Source organism: Dipodomys ordii, unplaced genomic scaffold (genome assembly GCF_000151885.1).
Source record: "Dipodomys ordii isolate 6190 unplaced genomic scaffold, Dord_2.0 Scaffold104, whole genome shotgun sequence".
NCBI classification, from domain to species: Eukaryota; Metazoa; Chordata; class Mammalia; order Rodentia; family Heteromyidae; genus Dipodomys; species Dipodomys ordii.
This window is the reverse complement of record NW_012267320.1, coordinates 4,097,139-4,121,687: the sequence shown is the minus strand read 5'-3', so window position 1 is coordinate 4,121,687 and position 24,549 is coordinate 4,097,139. Positions and strand designations below refer to the sequence as shown.

Below are 24,549 nucleotides of genomic sequence, written 5' to 3'. Positions count from 1 at the left end.
AAGAGTCTCATGGAGGGCTGGGAAGATGGCTCAGTGATAGAGCCTTGCCTTGCATGCATGAAGCCCTGGTTTCGATTCCTCAGCACCACATAAGCAAAAAGAAAAAAGCCGGAAGTAGCGCTGTGGCTCAAGTGGTAGAGTGCTAGCCTTGAGCTGAAGAGCTGAGGGACAGCGCCAAGGCCCAGAACTGGACCCCCCCCCAAAAAAAAGTGTCTCATGGACTTTCCTGCCTTGGCTAGCTTCAAACACGATCCTCAGATCTCTGCCTCCTGAGTAGCTGGGATTACAGGTGTGAGCCACTGGTGCCTGGTGGTGCAACACTTTTTTAAAGCTAGTGTTGAGATAGAAGTCCCAAAATATGCTTGTGGCTCTCCCCGTCCATGCAGGTTGCCCTCTGCTGTTCACGGGAGCCTTCAGTGCTCCCCCTTTTCTCCCCCCACCATGGAAAATGAAAACCCAGCTGCTGGGAGCTCCTTCACCCTCTCTGGATCAGAAGGTTTTTGTTGCTGCTGTTGGTCGTGGGGCTTGAACTCTGGGCCTGGGCGCTGTCCCTCAGCTCTTCAGCTCAAGGCTAGCGGTCTACCAGTTGAGCCAATGCGCCACTTCTGGTTTTCTGAATGGTTTATTGAAGGTAAGATTCTCATAGCCTTTCCTGGCTGGGTTGGCTTTGAACCGCGATCCTCAGATCTCAGCCTCCTGAGTAGCCAGGATTATAGGTGTGAGCCACCGGCACCCAGCTTCTGGAAGGTTTTTATTCGGCATTTTTTCCCCTTCTTCCTCCTCTCTTCTGAGAAAGAAGCTTTGGCTGCTGGTATGTCAAGGTTGACCCTTTGCTTTCATTAATGTCAAACTGAAACGCTGCCGAGGTGAGGGTTCCAGGCCTGAGCTTGCGTCTCCGGCAGGAGTAAGGGTGAAGTCTGCAACTCATCTCCCTTGTCCCAAAATCTCAGCGAGGCGGTCACAGGTACGGGACAAACTGATCCAAGTTCTTTTTTTATTTTAATTATTTTATTGTCATTACAAAGGTGATACACGGAGGGGTTAGTTACATAAGTCAGGTAACAAGAATATTTCTTTGGATCTGACTTTTAAAAAGAGAACAAAAGCCACAGGACAGTGCTAAGATCTGCCTCTCTACCTCCCACATCTCCTTGTGTTCTCCCTTCTCCTTTCTTGTGTTGATTCCTTCCTCTCCTGGGTCTGCTCACCTTCCCTGGGTTCTGCTTGCCCGCTTACAGACCACCCGTGGTGCTTCTGTGAAGGTGAATTTCCTCCCTGCTGCATATCGTAGACTTAAAGGGTCTGTGGAGCAGAGCACCTCTGGAGGGGCTCACTGTAAGCCCGAGCGTCCCACAGCTCCTCGCAGTGGAAGCCACCACCTCCCCACCCAGAGGACAGACCCCCCTCCCCCCCAGATCCTGCCCGTTCTCCACCACCCCTCATACAGACAAGTCACAACTCTGCTCAAAATACTTCTTTCCTTCTTTCTGCCAAACCCAGAAAAGCGAGTATTGTTTCCAGGAGAGAGGGAGGAGGAGCGGGTGTGCAGTATTTGTACAACTTTGTGACTCAGTCCATCTGAATTCCTAAGCATTTTAAAAGCTTTGTCCCAAAAGGAAAAAAAAAAGGTCTATTGTATGGCTCTTGGCAGTGAAGAAAATAGCAAGGCTGGCAGAACTGTGTCAGAGTGAATTTTCCAGGGGGTGATGTAACCGCGCTGTCCAATGGGGAGGTGGGCTGCTCATTTTCTTGTCCCTGCTCATTTTGGAGTGGTAGAAATTTGACTGTCAGAGTCAGCGTATATTAAGGTGCTGAAGCATCTCTTTCATTCCCTTTTCTTTCTTTAGAGATTTTTTTTTTTAAAGTAGCATACGTTAGTTGTAGGGATGGAGGAAGGATTCAGTTGAGATTTCCATACTACAGTGAACCCATTAACTCCAGCCCCCTCTCATTCTGCAGTATCCTCCTTCTTAAAATGTCAATGTTCTTTTTTTTTTGGTTATGGGGCTTGAACTCTGGGCCTGAGCGCTGTCCCTTAGCTCTTCAGCTCAAGGCAAGCACTCTACCACTTAAGCCACAGTGCCACATCCAGTTTTCTGGTGGTTTATTGGAGATAAGAGTCCCACAGACTTTCCTGCCCAGGCTGGCTTTGAACCGCAATCCTCAGATCTCAGCCTCCTGAGTAGCTAGGATTACAGGCGTGAGCCACTGGTGCCTGACATGTCAGTGTTCTTGTATGTGTGTGTGTGTGTGTGTGTGTATTCACGTGTGCGCGTGCATGTGTGCACATGCACATGTGTGCAAGATTGTACTGTACCACTTGAGCCATAGCTTCACTCTGGCTCTTTGCAGGTTAATTGGGAATAAGAGTCTCACAGACTTTTCTGCCTGGGCTGGCTTCAAACAATGATCCTCAGATCTTAGTTTCCTGAGTAGCAAGGATGACAGGTGTGAGCTACCAGTGATCAGCTTTAATGTTCTATTCTGACATACGAAATGTCCTTTTTCTTCTTCCTTATATCCTCTTAATAAAAAGGCATCATGAGCTGGGTGTAGGTGGCTCACACCTGTCATCCTAGCTACTCAGGAGGCTAAAATCTGACAATTACATATTGTCAGTTAGACAAATCCCAGACTCTTAGCTCAGTTAAGCAAAAAGCTTCAAGTAGAGGCAGGGCCCTCCATGACAGGTTGCTTACTATGACAGACGTCTGTCCACATGAACTCTCCAGTTCAGTGCTCCTGTAGCTAAAACCCAAGCCTTATCCTTAGATCTGCAAACTAACCCAAACTATAGCCTTCGCCAGAACTTTGTGGAACCTTCTAGAATATGATTCATTATTGCCAAAGAGCATGTTGAAGATTTGCTCTGTACCCTCCATCTTCCTGTGGGAGGGTAAATTATCAGGTAGGGTTAGGTGGTGTTAACTGAGAGCTTTATTTAAAAACAAAATCAAATGTTTGCAATTCAGGCATATAGATTGGTAATTTTGTAGTCTTAGACGTTGAACATTAGTATAATTATCATTATTATGATATATTATATTATGATATCATCATCATCATCATCATTATTATTCACACAAGCTGTGGGAAATAAGCATTATCTGACTAGATGCATGCATTAGTGGATGGAGGGGAAGCGAGAACTGGTTACAGTTATGAAAACCACAGGGAAATTCTCTAAGGTGTTGGCCCAGGGCTGATTCTCTCACATTCTGAATTCTCCCTAGGCATTGATATAATTATCACTAAGGCAGTTAAGTCCACCAAAGGATACTAGGCAGACTTTAGAATGGAGCTGTCCAGTAGAAATACAAGGTAATCCAAATATGTAACGTTAACTATTATAGTAGCCATATGAAAGAGACGAAAAGAGAAGTAAATGAAGTCAAATCCCATTATGGGATGTCAAGAGATGGGACCAGGTAGAAGCTTCAAGAGGTGATTAGGGCTCTGTCCTCACAAGTTGATTCACCTCCTTAGTCAATGGCTGAATGGGGTATTTCGAGAGTGGATCTTTTATGAAAGCTACTTTGGTTACCTGCCCTTCCCACATGATTCTCTGTGCTGTCTTGAGACTGTACACAAGAAGTTACCACCAGGTGTGTCCCTTGACCTTGATTGAGAACTACAAGGTCAGATAACCTCTTCTTCCCCAGTCTTCCACAGAACTGGTCAGGCTGACCTCATGAAGAAGCCTGTGGCTCTGTGCCCCGGAGCATGGCCTCCCTAGCCTGCCTCCATGTTAGTGGAGGGCCACTGGTATCCTCTTGACTCCCCCAGACCTTTCTTACTATTCCTTAGTGTCAGGCCTTGTGGAGGGAGAGGACTACAGCGAGGCCTTCCAACTCCACAGGACCCACCTTCCATACCAGAAATCAGCCAGCCACACTCACCCAAATTCCTTTCTGCCTGATTTCATCACTGAAAGTGGGCCAGTGATATAGGGCTACCCATCAGCCCCCGGGCAGCTCTCAGTGAGCCTTGGTCTGTAGCTCCCATGTCTGGTGGAACTAGCCATTGGCTCACCCTGTCTTTCTGAAGCGAACATTGATCATTTGGTTAGAGTGGGGTACAGGCCTCTTGTAAGTCAAAGAAACCACCACTAGGCATAACTCTGGTAAATTGGTCCTATTACTTACCATTTTTCTAACAAGGCTGGAAGGGTCTTGATTGTGGAACACACAATCTTTTAAACAGAAGAGGGAATGATGGAAAGGTTCCAGAACCTGGGGCTTTGGTCCACAGAAGGCAGCTCTGGACACTAGAGCTCTGAGTGTAGGACCAATGGAAGGAAGCAGCTTTGGTTTACCTGTGGCTTGGCCAAGGCTGTCTGTGCCTTCAGAGTCCATTGTTGAACTTCTAGCATTTCCCTTTCGGTCTTCCGGCAAAGCGTTGCAACTTTCTCTTAAGCTTTGGCTCACCCCACAGCTCCATCTCTGTCTCCCTCTGGAATGGATAAGTTCCAGATTAAGCCCCATTAAGGTGACTGACACACACTTGGCCCTTATGGTAAGCCAACTTATTTACTACCTATTGCTCATCTCCAGCTTAGATGTACCTATTACAATGTCCCAGAGCACTTGAATTGTCAGCAGACGGCATCTCCTTTGCTGCTGGCTGAAACCTTCTTCCTACAGATTAAACAAACTGTCTTATTTAATAAGTGATCAAAGCTTGGCTTTCCTTTGACGTGTGGTGCAGGGAGCCATGTATTGGCCAGGGTTGTGAGGGCTCTGTTTATTTCTGTCTACCTGGCACTCCTGGGCCCCTGCTAGCCCCTGTGAAACCATGGAGAAGGAATGGGCCATGAGCAATTTCCCTCCCTGCAGTGTAGATATTTCTACCTGTGGTTGTCTTTGGCTTCTTATCAGAACATGTCGTTCCATTTTCCTTGTTTCTTCTTCTTACTTCACCTGTTTACTTTCATCTGGACCTGCTGGGGAGATAGCAATTGTTATGGAGACCGTGGCTACAACAGATTGGGGCTCTCCAGTCTCAGGCAGCCTGGGGCTGGCCTCTCCCACACACCCTTGGAGAAAACATGTGCTTTAGGGTAAGAGCAACAAATTTGACTGTGTACAGAGCCGGTGCAGGGCAGAGCAGTTGTTACGGATTTCATTATGTTTGCTACACAAAAAGGTGGTGTTGGAGCTTAGCACGGTGGTACAAGGCTGTAATCCTAGCTAATAAAGAGGCAGAGAGAAGGTTGCAGTTCAAGGCCAGCCTGGGCAAAAGAACTCTGAGACTCCATCTCAATCCATGCTAGGTGCAGTGATACATGCCTGTCATCACACCTATCTGAGAAACACAATTGCGTACTTCTGTCATCAGCTACAGGGGAAACACAAGTAGGAGAATCATTAGACCTCAACCTTGAAAATAACTGATGCAAAAAGGAGCTGGAGACATGACTCGAGTAGTGGAGCGCCTATCTAACAAGCACGAAGTTTTGAGTTCAGTCCCCACTATTGCCAACCCCCGCCCCCGCCCTCAGAGAAGTCTTGTTGGAGCTCTGACTCTTGGTGCCAAAGAATGTGGCCATATTTGGAGATGGAGTATCTGCAAAGGTAATGAAGTTAAAATGAGGTCATCGGTTGGGCCCTGATCCAGAGTGACCAGTGTCCTTACAGAGAGGAAAGTTGGACACAGAGGCAAACACAAGGGAATGCCTAGTGAGGATTGGAGTCAAGCTTATTGCCATAAGCCGATTGCTCCTAGAAGTTGGGAGTGAAGCTGGGATCTGATCCTTCCCTAGAGTCCTCTAAGAGATGGCCTCGCCCTCCTCCTAGCAGAGAAGGGTGAAGCAATCACTTCCTGTTGTGATGGGAAAGCTAGCTGATCTGTGGCACCTTGCTTAAAGCAGCCCCCTACGAACTCAGATCTGCAGAGGTCTGCGCTCTTCACTGTAGCTGCTCGGCCACTGTTCTCCAAGAGCCCTGCTAGAAGTGTCATTAATACCATTATTTTATAAATCACTACCTGTGGCACAAAGGTTAAACAGTTCACTCAATTCAGATAAAGTAATAAAAACGCACTTTGGTCAATTCCATAATAATGATGAAGGTGCTGCTGCTGCTGATAATAATAACAACAATAATAATAATAATCTTTTTACTTTTTTGGTGGTCCAAGGAACCAAACTTTTCATTTGTTATAGTTCTAAATATTTTTGGGCCAGTACTGGGGCTTGAACTCAGCGCCTGGGCTCAGTCCCTTAGCTTTTTCACTCAAGGTTAGTGCTCTACCACTTGAGCCACACCTCCATTTCTGGATTTTTTTGGTGGTTAATTGGAGATCAGAGTCTCACAGACTTTCCTGCCTGGGCTGGCTTTGAACTAGGATCTTCAGATCTGAGCCTCCTAAATAGCTAGAATTACAGGCATGTGTAACGTCTGTATGGAGTAAAGAAAAATTAACCTTTTAAGTTATTGACCCTACTGTTTATCTTCACATTATCAAATAAAACGTAAGAGTGTTTAACTTGAGAAATCACAGAGGTGATATAATTTGCATTGTGTGTGTGTGTGTGTGTGTGTGTGTGTGTGAGTGTGAGTGTGTGTGTGTGTTTCACTGAAACAGTGAAACAGATTCACCCATTTTTATTTCATTTTTGCATATTCTGTTACCGCTATCTGGTCCTGGCTTACCAGGGTGTCAGGAGGACCCCACAGAATCATTCTCCTTCCTCACCCCCAGTGTGAGTGACTCCCCTACACAGGACAGAAAAGGAGCAAGAGAGACAGGATGGCTGACTTTGGCCCTGTTTCCTAGCATGCCATTTTACCCCCCCCCTTTTTTTTTTTTATAATGGAAGCAAATTCTGCTTTTAGCAGGAAAACCTGTCAGCAACTCACCAGCTCCCTCGCAGACATAAGGTTTCTCCTGTGCTTGCTTTGAGACTTAGCTAGATTCTAGAATCCTGGAGATTCCATGCTCAGGGCTTCATGAACACTCCACAGAAACAGGGTGGCCAGGAATGGCTGTAACTCATACATAGGAGTCTCTTCCGTCCACACACACGCTCTATGGCTCCCTTGGATCACCAAGTTTAAAGATTAAGAACAGCAAGATGGTGACAACAGATCATTAAGCACAAGGTTCACGGGAGTGTGAGGACCTGTGGGACTCTCCAGGTCCTACCAAGACCCATGCACTCCACCTTGATGCCAGCCCCTCCTCCCCTCTCCCCCCTGGGCTGTACCAGTGGGAGTCCTCCCCCTTTCTTTGTGGAACTCCATCTCTCTGAGTCTCTCCATGAGAAGCCTTCTCCTGACCAGTGTCAGTGTCCCCTTCATACCTGCTTCTGGAGCTCCCGCCTGCCCTCAAGTTCAAGGGCAGACTTCTCAGCAAAGCAATTCTTATTCCAGCCTCTGTGCAAACTCACATGCTGCAGTTCGGCTGAGCAGGACATGGGAAAGCTCCTTCTCAGCCTTGGCCCCTCTATCCCTGGGGCCTGAGGCCATTTTACCTGGTCACCCTCTGCTCTTCCTAGCTATTACCTCCTTCCTGTAAGGCTTCCTCCCAACTAGGGTTGGTCAGCCCCGCCCCCAGGTACCCTGCGCTTCCTGTGTTACAGCGTTCACCTGCTGAACTGCAGTAAGCCCTTGGCTTTTTCATGCTTAAGGTCAGGGCCAATCCAGGCCTTGCTAAGGGAGAGCAAGCCAGTCCTTTGGCCCTCTGATGGCATTTGCCAGTCATTCATCCAGAGCCTCGCGACTCCAGGAGCCAAGCTTTTCAAGTGCTAGAAATACTATCGTGTGGCCTCCAGTTTTTCCTGTTTCCTCTTCAAGTTTATCAAGTAGGAGCAGCTGGTTTTTTAAGGCCTGGCTTTCCTTCCCCCGACTCTACTGACCGCCACCCTGCCTGGCTTCCAGACTCTGAGGCCTGACTTCCTAGAAAGGTAGTTTCTTTGCCACTTTACTACTCCCTGAACAGTTCCCCTCCTGCTCCCCCTCCCCTCTCTCTCGCTCCCCTCCTCCCCTCAACCCTGAGTACATTCCATATTCTTATAACAAGGTATACCGAGTAGGAGAGGAGGTAGTACACGGTCCCTCCTATTGGGAAATTCTGCCCCAGGGACTTACATGCCACACAATCAGCTGAGGAAGTGGTTGGACTAGAAGTGCAGTTCATTAGGACATTGCTTGAAGGAAGCTTCTCGAACATGTATTCTCTGTTAGGCACATTACTGTTTTTCTTTCTTTCTTTTTCTTTTTTTTTTTTTTAAAAAAAAACACTGGATACTTCAACGCCGTACTTGTTTATTTTTTAATTTGGATTTTGTGGGTTTATACGTTGGACTTTGTATTTGCTAGGCAGGTGCTCTATCACTTGAGCCAAGTCCCCAGCTGTTCGTGTTTTATTTTTCCAAGCAAGGATTTTTGCTCTGGCTAGACTGAATCTCAATCATTCCATTGATACCTCCTGAATAGTTGTGATTCCAGGTCTGTGCAACTCTATCAGCTTATGAATTGAGATGGAATATTGCTGACTTTTTCCCTGGGGTGGCCTTGAGCTACAATCCTCCTGATCTGTACTTCCTGAATAGCTAAGGTTACAGGCATGAGCTTTAAAGTTTGGCCTTAAGTGGCCACTTTAAACAGCAAAATCACCACCACCTCCACCACCATCACCACCACCACCAAAACAAAAATATCAAGAATCAGTAGGCCCACAGAAAGGACCCTTGATTATAGGGGTCTTTGCCGATCTCACCTGGGACCATATGCATCACAGAACTCAATTTTCCCACCACTCTGCCAAGAGAGACTAGAAGTGTGTTAGGAAGATTACAAGTACAGAACTCACAGTCAGGGAGGACTTACTGAACTAACTCGGTGAACTTGGGGTCTGAGTTGCAACTTATCCATCCAAAAGATGGACAGGAGCTAAGACAAAAAAAAATAGTAAAGGTTCCCAGATGTTGATAAATAGAGGAGAGATGTAATTATTCTGCCACATGGCCAGCACCAAGTATGGCAGCACATAGGGAACAGGAGGCCCAAGACCAGGGCAGTTGAAGATCTGGGCTGGCACAGGAGGGAAGGGGAAGAGGAGAGGGAGTCTCCAAGAGAATGAACACAGTGTGCTCCCCAGGCCCTCTCGCAAGGCCGAGTCGCTGGAGCAGTTGAACACTAGCCATGGGTGAGCATGCCAAAGAATCAATTACAGGTGCATTAGGCCCCACCTAATTACGGTGCAGGCGCCGTATTTCTTTACATATACTGACTATGAATCGGGCAAAATGCTCATGTGAAATCTATGAGTCAGAGCAGGGTGGCTTCCCCAATGCCAAGGTATCAGGGAATGTACTGCCTGACCCTCGTGGCTTCCCGGGACAGACTGCTCATCCACCCTCCCCTCAGCATGGCCCTTTGGATGACATTACCTATATCTCTTACAAGCCTTGGAAACTTCCAGATGCTGGCTTTGTTACTTGCTTAGAGAGTAAAGCGTGTTCAGTCAGGATCACAGCCAGCCTGTCCTGTTCCCACATCCAATTCTTTCCATCTTCAAAAATAGCTTTTGGAGGGAATCTAATTCTCCTCTTTAAACATCATCATCATCATCATCTCTAAAGTTAAAAAAAATCTCATGATTATGAGCAGTGAAATTACTATATAATTTTCTAATTAAGTGAATAAGGCACAAAAATACATGCCTTCAAGTCTTAATTTGGACCTTGAACCTAGCACGCCAGCCTTGATCATCCTACACATCCTGGAAGTGGGCAGAGGTAAAGAGGAGATGAAGGCTGTTTGGGGGTGAGTGGGGGAGACACACCTTCCGCCCCCACGTCTGGGTTCTGACTCCGCTGTTCGTCCAGGTTGGTCAGTGACCTTGCGCATTTCTGAGAGCTTTTTGTTGTACTCAGGGAGACAGCCCCTAATTTGGCCATTTCCAAGCAGAACAGATGGAGTGTAGATTTCATATCTGAATTTTAAGTGCTGGTAGAAGTTTCATTAAGTTATCAAATGCACCGGGATCCAGGATCCAGCTTCATTGCCAAGTGGCGCTCTCTGGAGTTGGGGGATTCCAGCATCCCACAGAAAAGAGAAAGGGTTTTGTGTAGATGCTGGGGAGGCGGGGAGGGGTTTGATCCGGTTACTTTTATGCTAATCTAATCCAGATGGTGCTTGATGAATAACTTTCTAGGTTTGGTACCTGGTCACCGAGCAAGGTGTTGATTTTCATAGGGTTTGAAACATTTGGATAGAAAAAACACTGAGGAATGTCTGCCTAGAGCTGGTCAGAAGCAAATAGGGAATGCAAGCTTAAGGAGTATAATTCAAGAACAGCAGGTGATCTTTAGAGTAACTTTTTAATTGATTCGTAGATTCATTTCCTTCTCCTTTGCTCTCTTTCTCTCCCTCCCTCCCTGCCTTCCGTCCCTCCCCCTCTTTCTCTTTCCAGTATTGAGATTTGAACTCAGGGCCTCAAGCTTGCTATGCAGGCATCTGCTGATGAGCCATGACTTTAACTCTTGTTCTCTCCTCTCCACCCCTCTCTCTTCCCCTCTCCCTGCCTCTGCTCCTCTTTTCTCCTCCTTTCCCCTCCCCTCTTCTCACAGTCCCTCTTTTTTCCTCTCCTCTTCTGTCCTCCCTTTCCCTCTCCTCTTCTCCCCCTCCCCTCTCCTCCATTCCTCTCTTATCTTTCCTCTCCCTTCCCATTTCCTCTTCCCCTCCCCTCCCCTTTCCTCTTTCTGCTCACCCGCCCCCCATCTCTGTCATCCCTCCATATCTAAGGTTAGTTCTAGATTTAAACAACAACAAATTGACAATATTCGGAAAGCTTTGCACATGGAGTGAACATGTTTTTCCCATGTATTTCTTAACTAATATAATAACTACTTGCATAGCACATACCTTGTAGTAGATATTAGAAATAGTTTACACAAGAGGATTGTGAGTTGGCCATATTCTATGCAAATGTTATGCCTTTTGAGACAAGGTCTTGCTGTTTTGCTTAGGCTGGATTCAAATTCGCTGGGTAGCCCAGGATGACCTCAAACCCAAGATCCTCCTGCCCCTACCTCTTTCTTTTTTTTTTTTTTTTGCCGGTTGTGGGGGCCTGAACTCTGGGTCTGGGTGCTGTCCCTTGGCTCTTCAGCTCAAGGCTAGCGCTCTACCACTTGAGCCATAGTGCCACTTCCGGCTTTTTCTGCTTATGTGGTGCTGAGGAATCGAACCCAGGGCCTCAGGCATGCAAGGCAAGCACTCTACCACTGAGCCACCTTCCCAGCCCAAGCCACCTTCCCAGCCTTGCCCCTACCTCTTGAGAGCTGGGATTATAGACATGCATTACCACAGCTGGATTTGTGCCATTTTATGGTAGTAACTTGAGTATGTGCTGGGGTTCCAGGGAGCACAATTACCTGAATGGTTCCTTGTTTTCAAGTGGTGTATGATTGTATGTGGGTAGCATCAATGCAGCAAAAGTCCTCTTAAATATTCATGGATATTTGGGGACAATTAATCAATGGACCAGTATGCAGAAAGAGAGGAAGGAAGTAATGAGAGAAAAAGTAACAAGATGAGGAAAAATTGGGTAAGTGACTGTTAAAAACCAACATGAAGACAAGAATTCAAAGTCCAGAAGAAATGGATAAAAAGCCTTTCTACGGGTGGAGATGGCACCCGGGAGACATGTGGCATTTCAAAACCTGTAAAACTATTTTTTGCTCAAAACATCGGTTTATGATCAAATGTTAGCAACTTCCAGGGTTATTTTTTTTCCATAGAGAGACATTTGGGAATATTTTTAATTCCATATACATTGAAATTCTTTTAAATACTTCGGAAATGATAACCTGCCTATATGGGAAGTTGATTTTGTTTTACGCTTTTATAAATAGGATTATTTATTTTGTCTTACGCTTTTGTAAATAGGATTATTTGATTTTAAAACAACCCAACAGAGTCATTGTAAAAAAATAAATACCTTACTTATAATCCTAGATGTCAGGAGGCTGAGATCTGAGGATTTCAGTTCTAAGCCAGTTTAGAAAGGCAAAGTCCATGAAATTCTTTTTTTTTTTAATTGTAAAGGTGATGTACAGGTTGCAGTTACATATATAAGGTAATAAGTACATTTCTTTTCAAACAGTGTTACCCCCTCCTTGTTTTCTCCTGCTCCCCCCAAGTTATAAAGTTCATTTCCAACATAGTGTCTACTGATTACCCCTGTTGCATTCATTCACCCTTCGTTCAGCTGTTTCTGTGATTTCCCTTCCCTTCCCCAAATCAGATAAACTTATACACAAAATAGAGGAAATCAAAGACAGTGACCACAGGGAATAAACCAGAAGCAAAAAAATGAAAGAAAAAAGAAATAACTGCAAACAATACACCACAAACAGAAAAAACAAAAACCTTCTTGTTTCCATATCTTAGTGAAGTTCTGAACTCTAAGTAACCGCACATAAAGCCAGAAGAGAAGCTGTGGCTCAAACAGTATAGCTGTAGCCTTGAGTGAAAAAGCTAAGAGACAATACCCAAGCCTCATTAACAACACACACACACACACACACACACACACACACACACACACGCACACACACACACACACATGCACACCACATTTTTAGAGAAGAGTGAACTCTAGAGTGATAATAGCAAATGTGTCTTCATACGGGCTGGTCTGAAAGAGCCTAGAGTCTGAATTCTCCCTCTCTCACCACCGCCTCCTTCTTCTCTGGCATTTCTTATCCTGGACAGAGACTCTGCAGGCCTTGCTCTGGCCTCTCTCTTAGCTTGTCCTCCATCCTTACCTCCTCTTAAAACTCAACAGTATTTGGGGTTTATTTGTATATTGGGGTGTGTGTGTGTGTGTGTGTGTGTGTGTGTGTGTGTGTCCTGGGGCTTGAACTCAGCTCCTGAGGGCGATCCCTGAGCTTTTTGGCTCAATGCTCACACTTACCACTTGAGCCACAGCTCTACTTTAGTCTTTTGATGGTTAATTGGAGTAAGAGTCTCATAACCCAGGCTGGTTTCGTGCCTTGATTCTCAGATCTCAGCCTCCTGAATAGTTAGGATTACAGTCATGAGCCACTGGCACCTGGCTTAATTTGTGCTTTCTTAGTATTCTTTTGGAGATCGTCAGCTTTGGCTTCCTACTTTTGCTCATGATAAAGAGCATGAACAGGGGCTGATGAATCAGACTTCAAATCCCTGTTATTTCTTTAGTGATTTAACATGCTTTGTGGCTTTTCAGAAGCAAGGTCTTCACTGAGAGAAATGGTTCCCCTAATGAGGATTGGACATCACACAGAATACAGTTCTGGTGAAAGTTTCTGGTACTTCCCAAAAGTCTTACCATCAATCTACTTAACACAAGTACTAGTTGGCATAAGGCCAGGAGTCTCAGTCAGGGCAGGCCAGCTGATGAAACAAACAAACCCAAATCTTGTGGCATAACAGATAAAACTTCCTGTTCATTCTCCAGTGAAATTGGAAAAGAGGGAGATGGTGCTCTGTGCATTCACTTAGGGACCTGGCCTCCCTCCCTCTTGTTCCTCCCCATCATCCGGGACTTCAGCCTGTCCTCTGTTCCTGCCATACAACAGCACCCAGGGATGAGTGAGAAGTGGGTACTCACGTGAGGAAGTGGCAAACATCACCTCTTCCCTCTTTCCAGAATCTTCTGTTGGCCCATATTACTGCAAGGGAAGGGCTGAAAAATGTAAAACTCCCTTACAGACCAAGAGTATTACCTCTGCACTGTCCAGACTCTCAGTGGGCCTTCACTCTTCCTCTGGTTTTAGGACCAAGAACTGAGCTCATCACTTAGGAGTGATAATAGCTACCCTTGTCATCCGTGTCCCTTTGGATTCCTCCGGTATCAAAGAAATGGCTTGATGAATTCACATCTATTCACAGTTGACTTCCAGGTCAACTTCTTGGGACCAACTGGGTCCAGAGGAAAAATCCAATTTTGGGTCTAACTCACTTTTTTGTTTTTTTGAGGTGACAAGGATTTAATCCACCACGGAGGCACACTTGTTGCTGTAACCACTTCTTGGTGGTGTTGTTGATGGTGTGCGGGACCCAGGCCTGGGTTACTTACCACTGTGGGTCCTTCCTTCACCTTAGGACAGAGTCAGAGCCCTAAACACATTTAAGAATCCTGAAAGTCATGACACCTTTTTCTGGAAAAGCCTATCCCACATGCAGAGACACCGCTTGAATATGTGTGGACAGAGGGGTATGGTCTCTTATCTAAAGCATTTCCAGGAGGAGGCTGCCACTTTTTTAAAAAGAGGGGGAAGGGAGGGATTAAGGACCATAACCACTAAATCCCCTTTTCTTCCCAGAAGTGGGAGGGGCCCTCGGCGTGTGGAGGACTGGACAGTACTTGCATCCGGTGCTCTGCGTGACTCAGGCTGCCGCAGCCTTCAAACAACTTGGACTTCATTGGAGAGTTCCTGGCTTCGGGACAAAAGCAAAAGAATTGGCAGCTCATTTTGGCTTCTCCTCTCCTAATTGTTAACCGCTTTCATATTTTAGTGATAAGGAAGAAAGAAAGAATGGAGTGAAAGAGAAGGGAAGAAAGGGAGAGGGGAAGAAGGAGAAGGAAGGAAAGAAGGAGGGAGGGGAAAAGGGAAGGGAAGGAAGGAAGAAAAGGAAGGGAAGAGGAAGGAAGAGGAAGGAAGAAAAGGAAGGAAGAAGGAAGGAAGGAGGGAAGGAAGGAATGAAGAAGAGGAAGGAAGGAAGGAAGAAAAGGAAGGAAGGAAGGAAGGAAGGAAGGAAGGAAGGAAGGAAGGAAGGAAGGGAGTAAGGAAGGAAAGTTCCTTTTCCCTGCAAGCCTGGCAGGCACATTTCTGGACCTCCAGGGCAGATTCTGGGCTGTATGCTTGTCTGTGAGTGGTCCAGAGCTGAGAGAGTGACTGGGGGTGGACCTAACTAGATAGAGTTAGGTTGGTCTGCATTCCACCCATAGGATACTGCGTTACTTAGCATCCTTCAAGAGGCTAATAGTAATGCTTATCGTGCTTACAGTTTCGGATGTAAGCATTATGCCCATCTTTGGGTCCTCAGCTCCACCCAGACTTGAGCTCCTCCCTGCCCTGGAGTTCTCTGCACACAGCTGTCCCTCCCTCTCTCCGCCCAGACCCTCCTGAGCTCCCATCTACCTCACTTCCTACCCCAGCCGCCATGTGCTCCCTCTCCGGGGCAAATATGGCTCCTCCAATAAACCTTGTAATAATCTTTCTCCTGTGCCTGCCTGCCTCTGGGTGGTCCGCTGGGATGGATGTGAAGATCCTTTCACCGAGGTGGTTTATGATAGATAAATGATGCCTATGTCTGTTCTATCACTGGATCCTTCCCTGGGACCCCAATCTCAAGAAGTGTCAGAGTCCTACACCTTTTTAAAATTGTTATTATAAAGGTAATATACAGGGGTGTTACTGCCTCATAAATCAGGTAATGAGTACATTGTGCCTAGCAAGCATAAGGCCCTGGCCTCAACCTGCAGTTCTAAGAATGATGGATGTAACGTGAACTCTGAGATGCATCATGGTTAAAAAGTGGCGGGGGTGGGGGGGGGGGGGGGGGGGCTGGTCAATCTGCGTGGCTGCTCTGGTCTGGGGGCGGGGGAAGGGGAGCAGGGAGTGTGGGACACTTTGGTGTACCTGATTCTGAGAATTCCTGCAGGGAACTAACTGGGTTGACTTTGGTTTAGCCCAGGACATGACTTCCCCAAGCTTATTTTGCACAGATCCTATAACCACTACCCTGTATAACACCTGTTACTCATTCTCTAGACACTGGATTAGTTTATGCCAGTGAGTTTTCATTGTCTATAGAGGGGAGATAATGATCTCAGAGCCAAGACTGATCTAGCTTTCTGTAAACATTTGCAACTCTTTAAGAGATTCTTCCTCTGAACTTAAAAAGGGGAAACAAAGATCTTTGTCAAACTCCTCAAATCTGTTAGGATCTAGTGGTAGCTGTAACTGTGGGAGACTCTGTGTGTGTGTGTGTGTGTGTGTCTGTGTGTGTGTGTGTGTCTGTGTCTGTGTCTGTGTTACTACTTGCAATTAAACCCAAGGCCTCTTAGATCTCTATCCCTGTAGCTATAACCCCAGGCTTTTTACCTTGTTTTTTTGAGGTATGGTCTCCCTAACTTTGTCTAAGCTGGCCTTGAGATTTCAATCCTCCTGCCTCCACTTCTGGAGTAGCTGGAATTACAGACGTGTGCTACCATGTCCAGCTTTGGGCCTCTAGGGGTTTTGGTTAATCCACAGTGGGGCTTTTGCCAGGGAAGAGAGTATTTTGGAGTTAATCATGAGCTGCACCCATGCCCCTGAGCTGGCGGGGAATCTACACCCTCTGCATAATTAACCTCTGGCCACCAGTTTAACAAGGGTCAATACAGTGTCTCAAATTACACTGGTATTGAAGGACTCTTTTTTTCTCCTGTCCTTGGGCTTGAACTCGGGGCCTGGGGACTATCCCCAAGCTTCTTTGTGCTCCACTTGTAGGCTTTATCGGAGGTAAGAGAGTCTAACTGACTTTCCTCCTGGGCTGGCTTCATACCTCACTCCTCAGATCTCAACCTAAGTAGCTCGGATTACAGGCATGAGCCACCAGCACCCTGTGAAGGACTGATTTTTAAGGAGTATGTACTTCTGTTTTCTTTCCATTAGTAAATATTTGTCTATAAACACCGATTGTAAAAACTTTAGCTGAAACTATTAAGAAATGAAGCATTTCGACTCATCCAACATGATGGAGAATTTGATTCAGAGAACTATTCACCAAAGCTGTACTAGTAGTTGTTTTTTAACAAGCAACTATGCAACTAAGTATGGCAGTGCACACCTGTAATCCCAGCAGGAGGGTGGAGAGCTCAAAGCCAGCTAGACAAAGCTAAGGACACCCATCTTTTGAATCATCCAGGAAAGCAAAGTGGTATGTTGACGGGGAAGTACTTTGGGAGCAGTGGGCTGGCTCCATTGGGAAGTGGGTAGCTGCAAGGTACACTGGGTTGGGAGCAGCTCTTTGTTCAAGGGAAATGTGGGCGCAGGCTCCCACTGTACCTACTTCCTTCTGCCTAGGATGCTGTTGGTACAGGGCCAGCTTCATGCAGTCCTGCCATCCTCATTCCAGACGAGCTCTTTCCCTACCTCGTAGGTCTTCTCCATGACTATTCTCAGACATTCCCGTGATTGTAACTTCTCTATCTTCACAGCACTTTGGCAGCACTTCCTGTCTGTCCAGCTTGTTGGTGTGATTGCCTTGCTCTGATCTGCTGGTCCTCAGCAGGGCCTCTGCTCCCCGAAGCCTCATCCTCTCTGGTGCTCCCTCATTCCTTCCTGGGGTTTGAGCTGGGCCTCACAACCGATCGTTTTAAGAGGTCGCTTGCCAACACTCACTTTCATACTGGTGGGATCACACCCCCATAATAAGAAACACTCCTGCCTGGTGTCCCTCTGCTGCTCGTCTTAGACGTTTCTCTTAGCAAGATGGCTTTGAATGGTTTTCAAGAGGGAAGAAGAAATGGAGCATAGGCCTGGGCTAGTGCCAGAGGGCATTCACAGCCCACTTCAGGACCCGCTGCCCGGACAGATGGGAAACACCAGGCAATGGTCTCAGTCCTTTGGACTGTGAGTTTCTAAGAAGCCTGGGAGATGGGAATGGTGCCTTTTGCCAGGACTTGTTTTCCTTTCTTCTTTCTTTCTTCTTTCTTTCTTTCTTTCTTTCTTTCTTTCTTTCTTTCTTTCTTTCTTTCTTTCTTTCTTTCTTTCTTTCTTTCTTTTCTTTTCTTTTTGTGTTGGTACTGGGATTTAAACTCAGTATCTAGGCATTTTCCCTTAGCTTTTTTGTGCTCTAGGCATGGTCCTATCACTTGAGCCATGGCTTTACTTCTGGCTTTTTGTTGGTTAACTCTCCTGTCAACTCCTAGACTTTCCTACCTGGGCTGGCTTTGAAGCAGGATCTCAGATCTCAGCCTCCTGAGTAGTTAGGGTTATAGTTGTGAACTACTGACATTGGATCAGGACTTATGATTCTGAGAGGAGCTGGAAACCTGAAAAAGAAAATATAACCATGGTCATCTGATGGAAATCAGGGCCTTCCAAGACAGCCCTTCCTCTCCTGACACCTCCTTCTCTGAGGCTAAGGGTTGCCAGGGCAACCCACACGGCCCTCAGCAGAAAGTCCCTGGCTCTGTTCCCAGCGGCCTGCCGCTGACCTCCCCAGGTGTGAGGAGGAGGAAGGGAATCTCCATTTTGCATGAACCTTCCTTCCCTATTTCTAAGAGACAGCCTTCATCCCCTGGGTTGCCAGCCCATCCTCAGAGCATCGCAGGCCCAGGCCCCACTTGGCTCTTCTAGTTGCTTCAGAAGGAACTGGGAGACCAGGATTGGGAGCCTCTGCTAGGTCCTGTGCCTGGGTAGCTGAATACATCAGACCTCCATTCAGCCTTGGTTCTAGAGGCCAGGAATCTGAAGTCAAGGTGTCTGTAGGGTTGAGATCCTTTGAAGGCTCTCATTCTGCATCCTTCCAGGCTACATATAGCCACCTTCCTTCAGGGTCTCTTCTCCTATAGGAACCCCACACAGGTGCTACTAAGGATCTTCCTTTCTCCAGTGTCAATTATGTCTGCAATGACCCTCTTTTTTTTTGTTGTTGTTGGTTGTGGGGTTTGAACTCTGGGCCTGGGTGCTGTCCCTCAGCTCTTTATCTCAAGGCGAGTGCTCTACCAGTTGAACCACAGCTCTACTTCCAGTTTTCTGGTGGCTAATTGGAGATAAGAGTCTTACGGATCTTCTTGCCCAGGTTGGCTTTAGACCGAGATCCTCAGATCTCAGCCTCCTGAGTAGCTAGGATTACAGGCGTGAGACACCAGCACCTGGCTAGACCCTATTTTTTTTTTTAAATTATATTCTAAGGTCTCTGGTGACTTGAGTAGGGTCCACAATATTCAGTCCATAACAAAGTTCCATTGTGCCTTCCTCCATCCCCTGAACTTCTTCCTAGCAGGGGCCCTGCCAGCCTGTCCTCTCCCAGGAGGACATGTATGGCTCGCTCTAGGAAGGCTTGGGGAGCAGAGAACATAAGTCTCCCTCTGGACAGGTGTCCGCATGTTCAGAGACACCCACTCAAAATAGTTTCCTGCTTCACAAAGGTGTTTGCAGGCTCCATGGCTGCTGGGCAGTCCCTTAGCTTTCTGAAGGGGAAAAGCCCTCTGAGTCTCACCATGGGCCAACTCAACCCCAAATGTCTGGGCCAGGCATGGAGCGAGCATCTGCTCGTGCAGCCCTGGTCCATACCAGAGCTGGTAGGGAAGCCGTATTCCGGGGGCCCCACTCCACCTCCAGTGCCTTTCTGACCCAGTAGTCCCTGCCCCCGGGAATCAATGTCCTCCTGCTCTCCTGTAACTCGGCTGAATATCTTCTAGGTTACCTAACCAAACTCCTACAAAACCACACCGCCTATGCCTGTGATGGGGACCATTTGAATCTACAGTGCCCTCGACATTCTACGATAAGTATCCAGTCGGCATTTTATGGGCAAGATTACCAAATGTGTAGTTCTCAGAAGCCCGCCTCCCAGAGGGAAGACAGCTTAACCTGTGTGGCATCTACCACCTTGCAGGTATTACCTTCTGCAGCTCTGTTAAGATGGTGAAATTATTGCAACATCCGATCTCTCCCTCTCCATCTCTCTGTGTCTCTGTCTTGTCCTTCCTCTTCCTTTCTCTCTTTGCTTGCATGTATATTTGTGATTATACAATCATGATCTTTGTGACTATATCAGTGATTATATATGACTGTGTAAGTCACGATTATGGCTTTCATGAGAGTCCAATTCACACCCGTCACTTACAGGTGAGCTGTAACTGGCTTCTCGAAAAGATTATTTAAATATGAAAATCATTAGCAAATATTCCCATTTCTTTTCTCGGGAACTAAAAATGAACATGATTCACATTCTGGAAGCTTACCTTGTAAAGTGTGTCCAATACAGATAAGTGTTCATATAACTCCACTTTCCTTATGACCTTCTAACTTGCTTTCTTCACTCATAATTCAGGAAACTGTCAAAACTGATGGATGAGGATATAATTGTTTTCAAGTTTGTTGCATTAAAAAAAATTTTTTTTCCACCAGGGCTTGAATTCAGGGTCGTGGGCACTGTCTCTTAACTTTTTTTTGCTTCACACTGGTGCTTTACTTCTTGAATCAAAGCCCTACTTCAAGCTTTCTTTTTTTTGGGGGGGCAGGGAGGTCCAGTTGTGGGGCCTGAACGCTGGGCCTGGGCGCTGTCCCTCAGCTCTTCAGCTCAAGGCTAGCACTCTACCATTTGAGCCACAGTGCCACTTCTGGCTTTTTTTCTTTTTGCTTATGTGGTACTGAGGAATTGAACCCAGGGCCTCATGCATGCAAGACAAGCACTCTTCCACTGAGCCACCTTCCCAGCATTACTTCAAGCTTTCTTCTGGTTAGTTGGGGCTAAGAGTCTCAAAGACCCTTGGCTTTGAACCACAGTCCTCTGATCTTAGCCTCCTGAGTAGCTAGGATAACATACACAAGCCAGTGATACCTGACTTACAGTGTTCTTTTATAAGAATAAATCATATTTTAAAAATTTATTCTGTAATTGGAGGATGTTTTAATATTTTCAAATTTTTGTATTTATAGGCAGTGGTTCAGTGATCATTTTTATGGTATATCTATGGTACATTACTAAAAATGTCATCCTTGAATCCTAGAGTATACATCTCACACACACACAGACACACACACACACACACACACACACACCACATACAACTGTTGTCTACTCCATTCAAAGGGATGGTACAACTTGTACTTTTCCAGTAATAGGTAAGAGCATCTGATTCTGGACATCCTTATAACACGTTATGATCCTATTTTGCTACATTTGCCCATTTGCTATTAATAGACATTTATTCATAGACATCTCCTTACTGCAGCAAAGCTAAGTACAGCCCCCCGCCCCGTCCTTCAATCTGCAGGCCCTCAGCTCCCACACACACCCTAGGAGAAAGAGATTCTTTGCAGAAAACCACAGGTATCTCTGTGAAACAAACGAGTCACTATGAACTTCCTAAAGAAGTGAGGGAAATAGCAATAACTGTCTTTGTTTTCAATGGTTTGCTTTCCCACTGGTAGCTACTGACATTATTCTTGCTGGGAGCTACTCTGAACAGCCTCTGTTGGATTTGTTCTTCTGAATAGAACCAGAAACTGGGGGAGAGGATTTTAAGTCATTCTCTTGTTTTGTTTTCATTGTTGTGTCATATTTGGGTAAAAATTTGGCATAAATGGAGGCGAAACAGTTTTAATGATGGCTTTCAGCTATTTATGGCTTTTTTCTCTTTTGTGCCAGTACTGGGGCTTAAACTCAGGGCTCTCCTTTAACTTTGGTGCTCTACCATTCGAGAAAGAGTCTCATGGACTTTTCTGCTTGGGCTGGCTTCTAACCTTGATCCTCAGGTCCCAGCCTCCTGAATAGCTGGGGTATCAGGCATGAGCCACTGTGGCTGGCTTTCAATTATCCAAACAACTTGTATTCCTCCACCTCTGGCTACTCCACAATTTGTAACTAGTTGGTCAGGGTGAGCCACTGGGCCTGGATTTAGTTTCTTTAATGCTTCTGATGTTAGGATCTAACATTAAGATATTGCGGGGTATTCTCATTGCAGGTGTTGAGATGGAAATTGGTTGGTTTCTGTTAGCCATGGGAAATGTGGATGGGAGCTAAATTCACTAGGAGGCCTAACAACAAATTGAATTAGCTTTAATGTTGGGTCACTCTTCCTAATGGCCAAAGAGGAGAAGCACCAATAATACAATGATGTAAAGACTTTTTTCTAATTTTCACAGTTTATTGCTTCTATTCAGAGAATCATATCAGAGTAGCCACGTGGCTGGTGAGCACACCCACAGAGTACCTACTTGTATGAATTCCCTTGAGGTGGTTTCCACGCACAGATGGCTGACATGTTTCTTTGGGACATGAGAAGTCTGTTTCTTTGTGTGCCGGACCCCACCCCACATCGTCCCCCTGGACCAGCAGCCCTGTTGGTCCATCTCCATTCCTTGCCCAGCTGCCTGCCGCCCATCCCAGGTACCTAGGCTGTCTGCTGCCATCCTAGGTGAACAATAAGAGTGTTGGTGGTACCCAAAGGACAGAAGTGCCCACTTTGTGAAAAGCAGCTGTTCCTGGCATGCTGGAGGCCTGTCACAGCCACGCACCCCTGAGGGAAGAGAATGTTCCATTAGGCTGACAAGTTAGCATTTGTGAGCACAGTTCTGGTGTTGTTCTAAAGGTTGGGTTGCCAGAAACATCCCCGCATTCTGGTTTTTCATTCAGAGGTCAGGAATGAATTTCCCGTGTGCTGTTCGGATCACACAGAATGCTGAGGCAGAGTGCTTCCTGGAGTAGAGTGAAAAACTGAAGGTAGACGGGGGGGGGGGGGGGGCAGATGGCTGTACACAAAGAGGATCATTGCTGGCCTCGCAGAGTTGACTAATGTCCACAGGAAGTCTTCTCTCTGCATCTCTGTATCACAGTTAGACACAGCCTGTTCTGGGGCCTGCTCTGAGGTTGTCATAAAAAGCCCCCAGTGGCATCTGAGGGCTGTGTGTGCCATCCTCTGAGAGCCACATCTCCTGGGAACTGAAGGGGTTCCCTCAGGCACTCTGATTGACAATCCACACCTGCAGGGCTTCTGAGGGTCAGGGAGACACGGGGTAGCCAGCGTCCTTCGATGAGGACATGGCAGCAGGTGAGCTCCTGAGTCACCCCTCAGTTCACTCCTGAAGTATTAAGTAGATTCTTGGGGGCCTTCTCCCTACTACGTGTGGCACTTTTTTTTTTTTTTTTTACCAGAGTCAAGTCCAAAGGCTCTGAGCTTATAAACCAGGACCTGGAGGACGGCAGGACCACAGTGGGGCTTACTGTGGTATGGGGTAGGGTGTTCAGAAGTGTCCACAGGACAGATTTGTTGACCAGGAGCTGGAAAAACACCAAGGGAGCATGCATGCACATGCATGTGCGAGAGACACAGAGAGAGAGAGAGAGACAGACAGAGAGAGAGAAAGAGAGAGAGGCAGGCGCAAAGACAGAGACAGAGAAACAGATTTAAAGGAAAGTTTTAAGTCAACAGATTGAATCTCCCACTAAGGAAATTGCTCCACAGAGAGATTGTAGGCCTCGTAGCCTTTACTTTGGGAGTCGGGATGAGACGCGCTCCAGGATCCCCTCAGGATTCCATCCGAGGATGGGAATCAGCTTTGACACTTTATCCATTGGTTGTGTGCCTGGGCATAAGCTGGAACTAGTTTGGGGGCCGGAGGCCTCTGCCACGCGACCTCTCCTGGGGCCTGTGGAGGCTGTTTCTAAGGTGCGGTGCTGGTTTCTGACCCTCACAACACTGTTTTAAAGCTGAGGCCCGTCCTTGCCCTGCCTGCCTCCAGACTATCCTCACAGGTGTGGGACTGAGCTCCTTCCAGCTCCCAGAAGCCTTTGCAATGCAGCGCCTCTGCCAAGAGATTCAACCAGTCCTGGTTGACTGGATTGGCTGTTCGATGCAGCCTGGCTCTGCCCAATCAGGGTCTTCCTTTAGGAAAGATCAGCGGGGTAGAGAGCACCCCCTCCCACCCATATACAGTTCAGCTGTGACACAGCTCAGGCCAGATGGGGAGCCTGCCCTCCCTCCCCAGAGTCCAGCGCAGCCCAGGCTAGGGGGCCAGCACATACTGTATGCAGTTTACAAGCCTATTCCTTTTCTACCCCTCCTTCTAGAAGGTGCTGGATGAGTGCCAGAACCAGCGGGCCTGCCACCTCCTGGTCAATAGCCGTGTCTTTGGACCTGACCTTTGTCCAGGAAGCAGTAAATACCTCCTGGTCTCCTTTAAATGCAAACCTAGTAAGTAAACTCAAAGGGGGCAGTGTGCTCGGGTTGGGAACCATTTCTATTCACGCTCCTGAGGAAAATCTTTTGTCCACAGTGTTCATTCAGCTTTGAATATTGGGTGGGGCTAGGGAGGGAGGAGAGGTAGTCCGACAGACAGACAGACATAGGGAGTCAGAGAGAGAGAGAGAGAGAGAGAGAGATGCTGGAGCTCAAACTCAGGGCTCAGCTTTTTCAACCATAGCTAGTACTCTATCACTTGAATTACACCTGTCACGGCTTCCAGCTTTGTGCTGGTTGGTAGAAGATAGAGTCTCTCAATTTTTTTTTTTAGTCTTCCTTGGATTAGCTGTGAGTCGCGATCCTCAGCTCTCAGTCTCCAGTGCAGCTAGGATTACAGGCGTGCGCCTTGCGAGGTTTGGTTATACCTTAGGAACAGTGACACAGTTGCTGTCAGAGTCCCCCACTTCCGATGTTGGGGAGCCTACTGCTCGCACTTGTATGCACAGAGTCTTCTGGAGGAGAGAGGCAGGCTGGAGCCTGGCCTCTAATCTCATCCTTGCATTTTTCTCTGTTGCCTTCTGCCATGGCTAACGCACACTGTTTTTTTTTTTTTTTTTGGGGTCTGGTCGTGGGGCCTGAACTCTGGGCCTG

The 24,549-nt window shown here is 46.8% G+C and overlaps 1 protein-coding gene and 1 long non-coding RNA gene across 2 annotated transcripts in view; one reads left to right on the top strand and one right to left on the bottom strand.

Moving 5' to 3' along the window:
* Positions 1-24,549, top strand: part of Eva1c (eva-1 homolog C (C. elegans)) — a 74,915-nt gene that overhangs the window by 12,420 nt on the left and 37,946 nt on the right. The window contains exons 3-4 of the mRNA XM_013027471.1: positions 19,411-19,607; positions 23,787-23,910. Of these exons, the coding sequence (XP_012882925.1) occupies positions 19,411-19,607; positions 23,787-23,910 (321 nt within the window). The remainder of the gene's footprint in view (positions 1-19,410; positions 19,608-23,786; positions 23,911-24,549) is intronic.
* On the bottom strand, positions 4,316-7,475 carry LOC105994058. Its single transcript, XR_001175489.1, has 4 exons — positions 7,304-7,475; positions 6,861-7,039; positions 4,851-4,942; positions 4,316-4,452 (listed from the first exon to the last, which is right to left on the bottom strand). It is a non-coding gene; the product is annotated as an uncharacterized LOC105994058 (long non-coding RNA).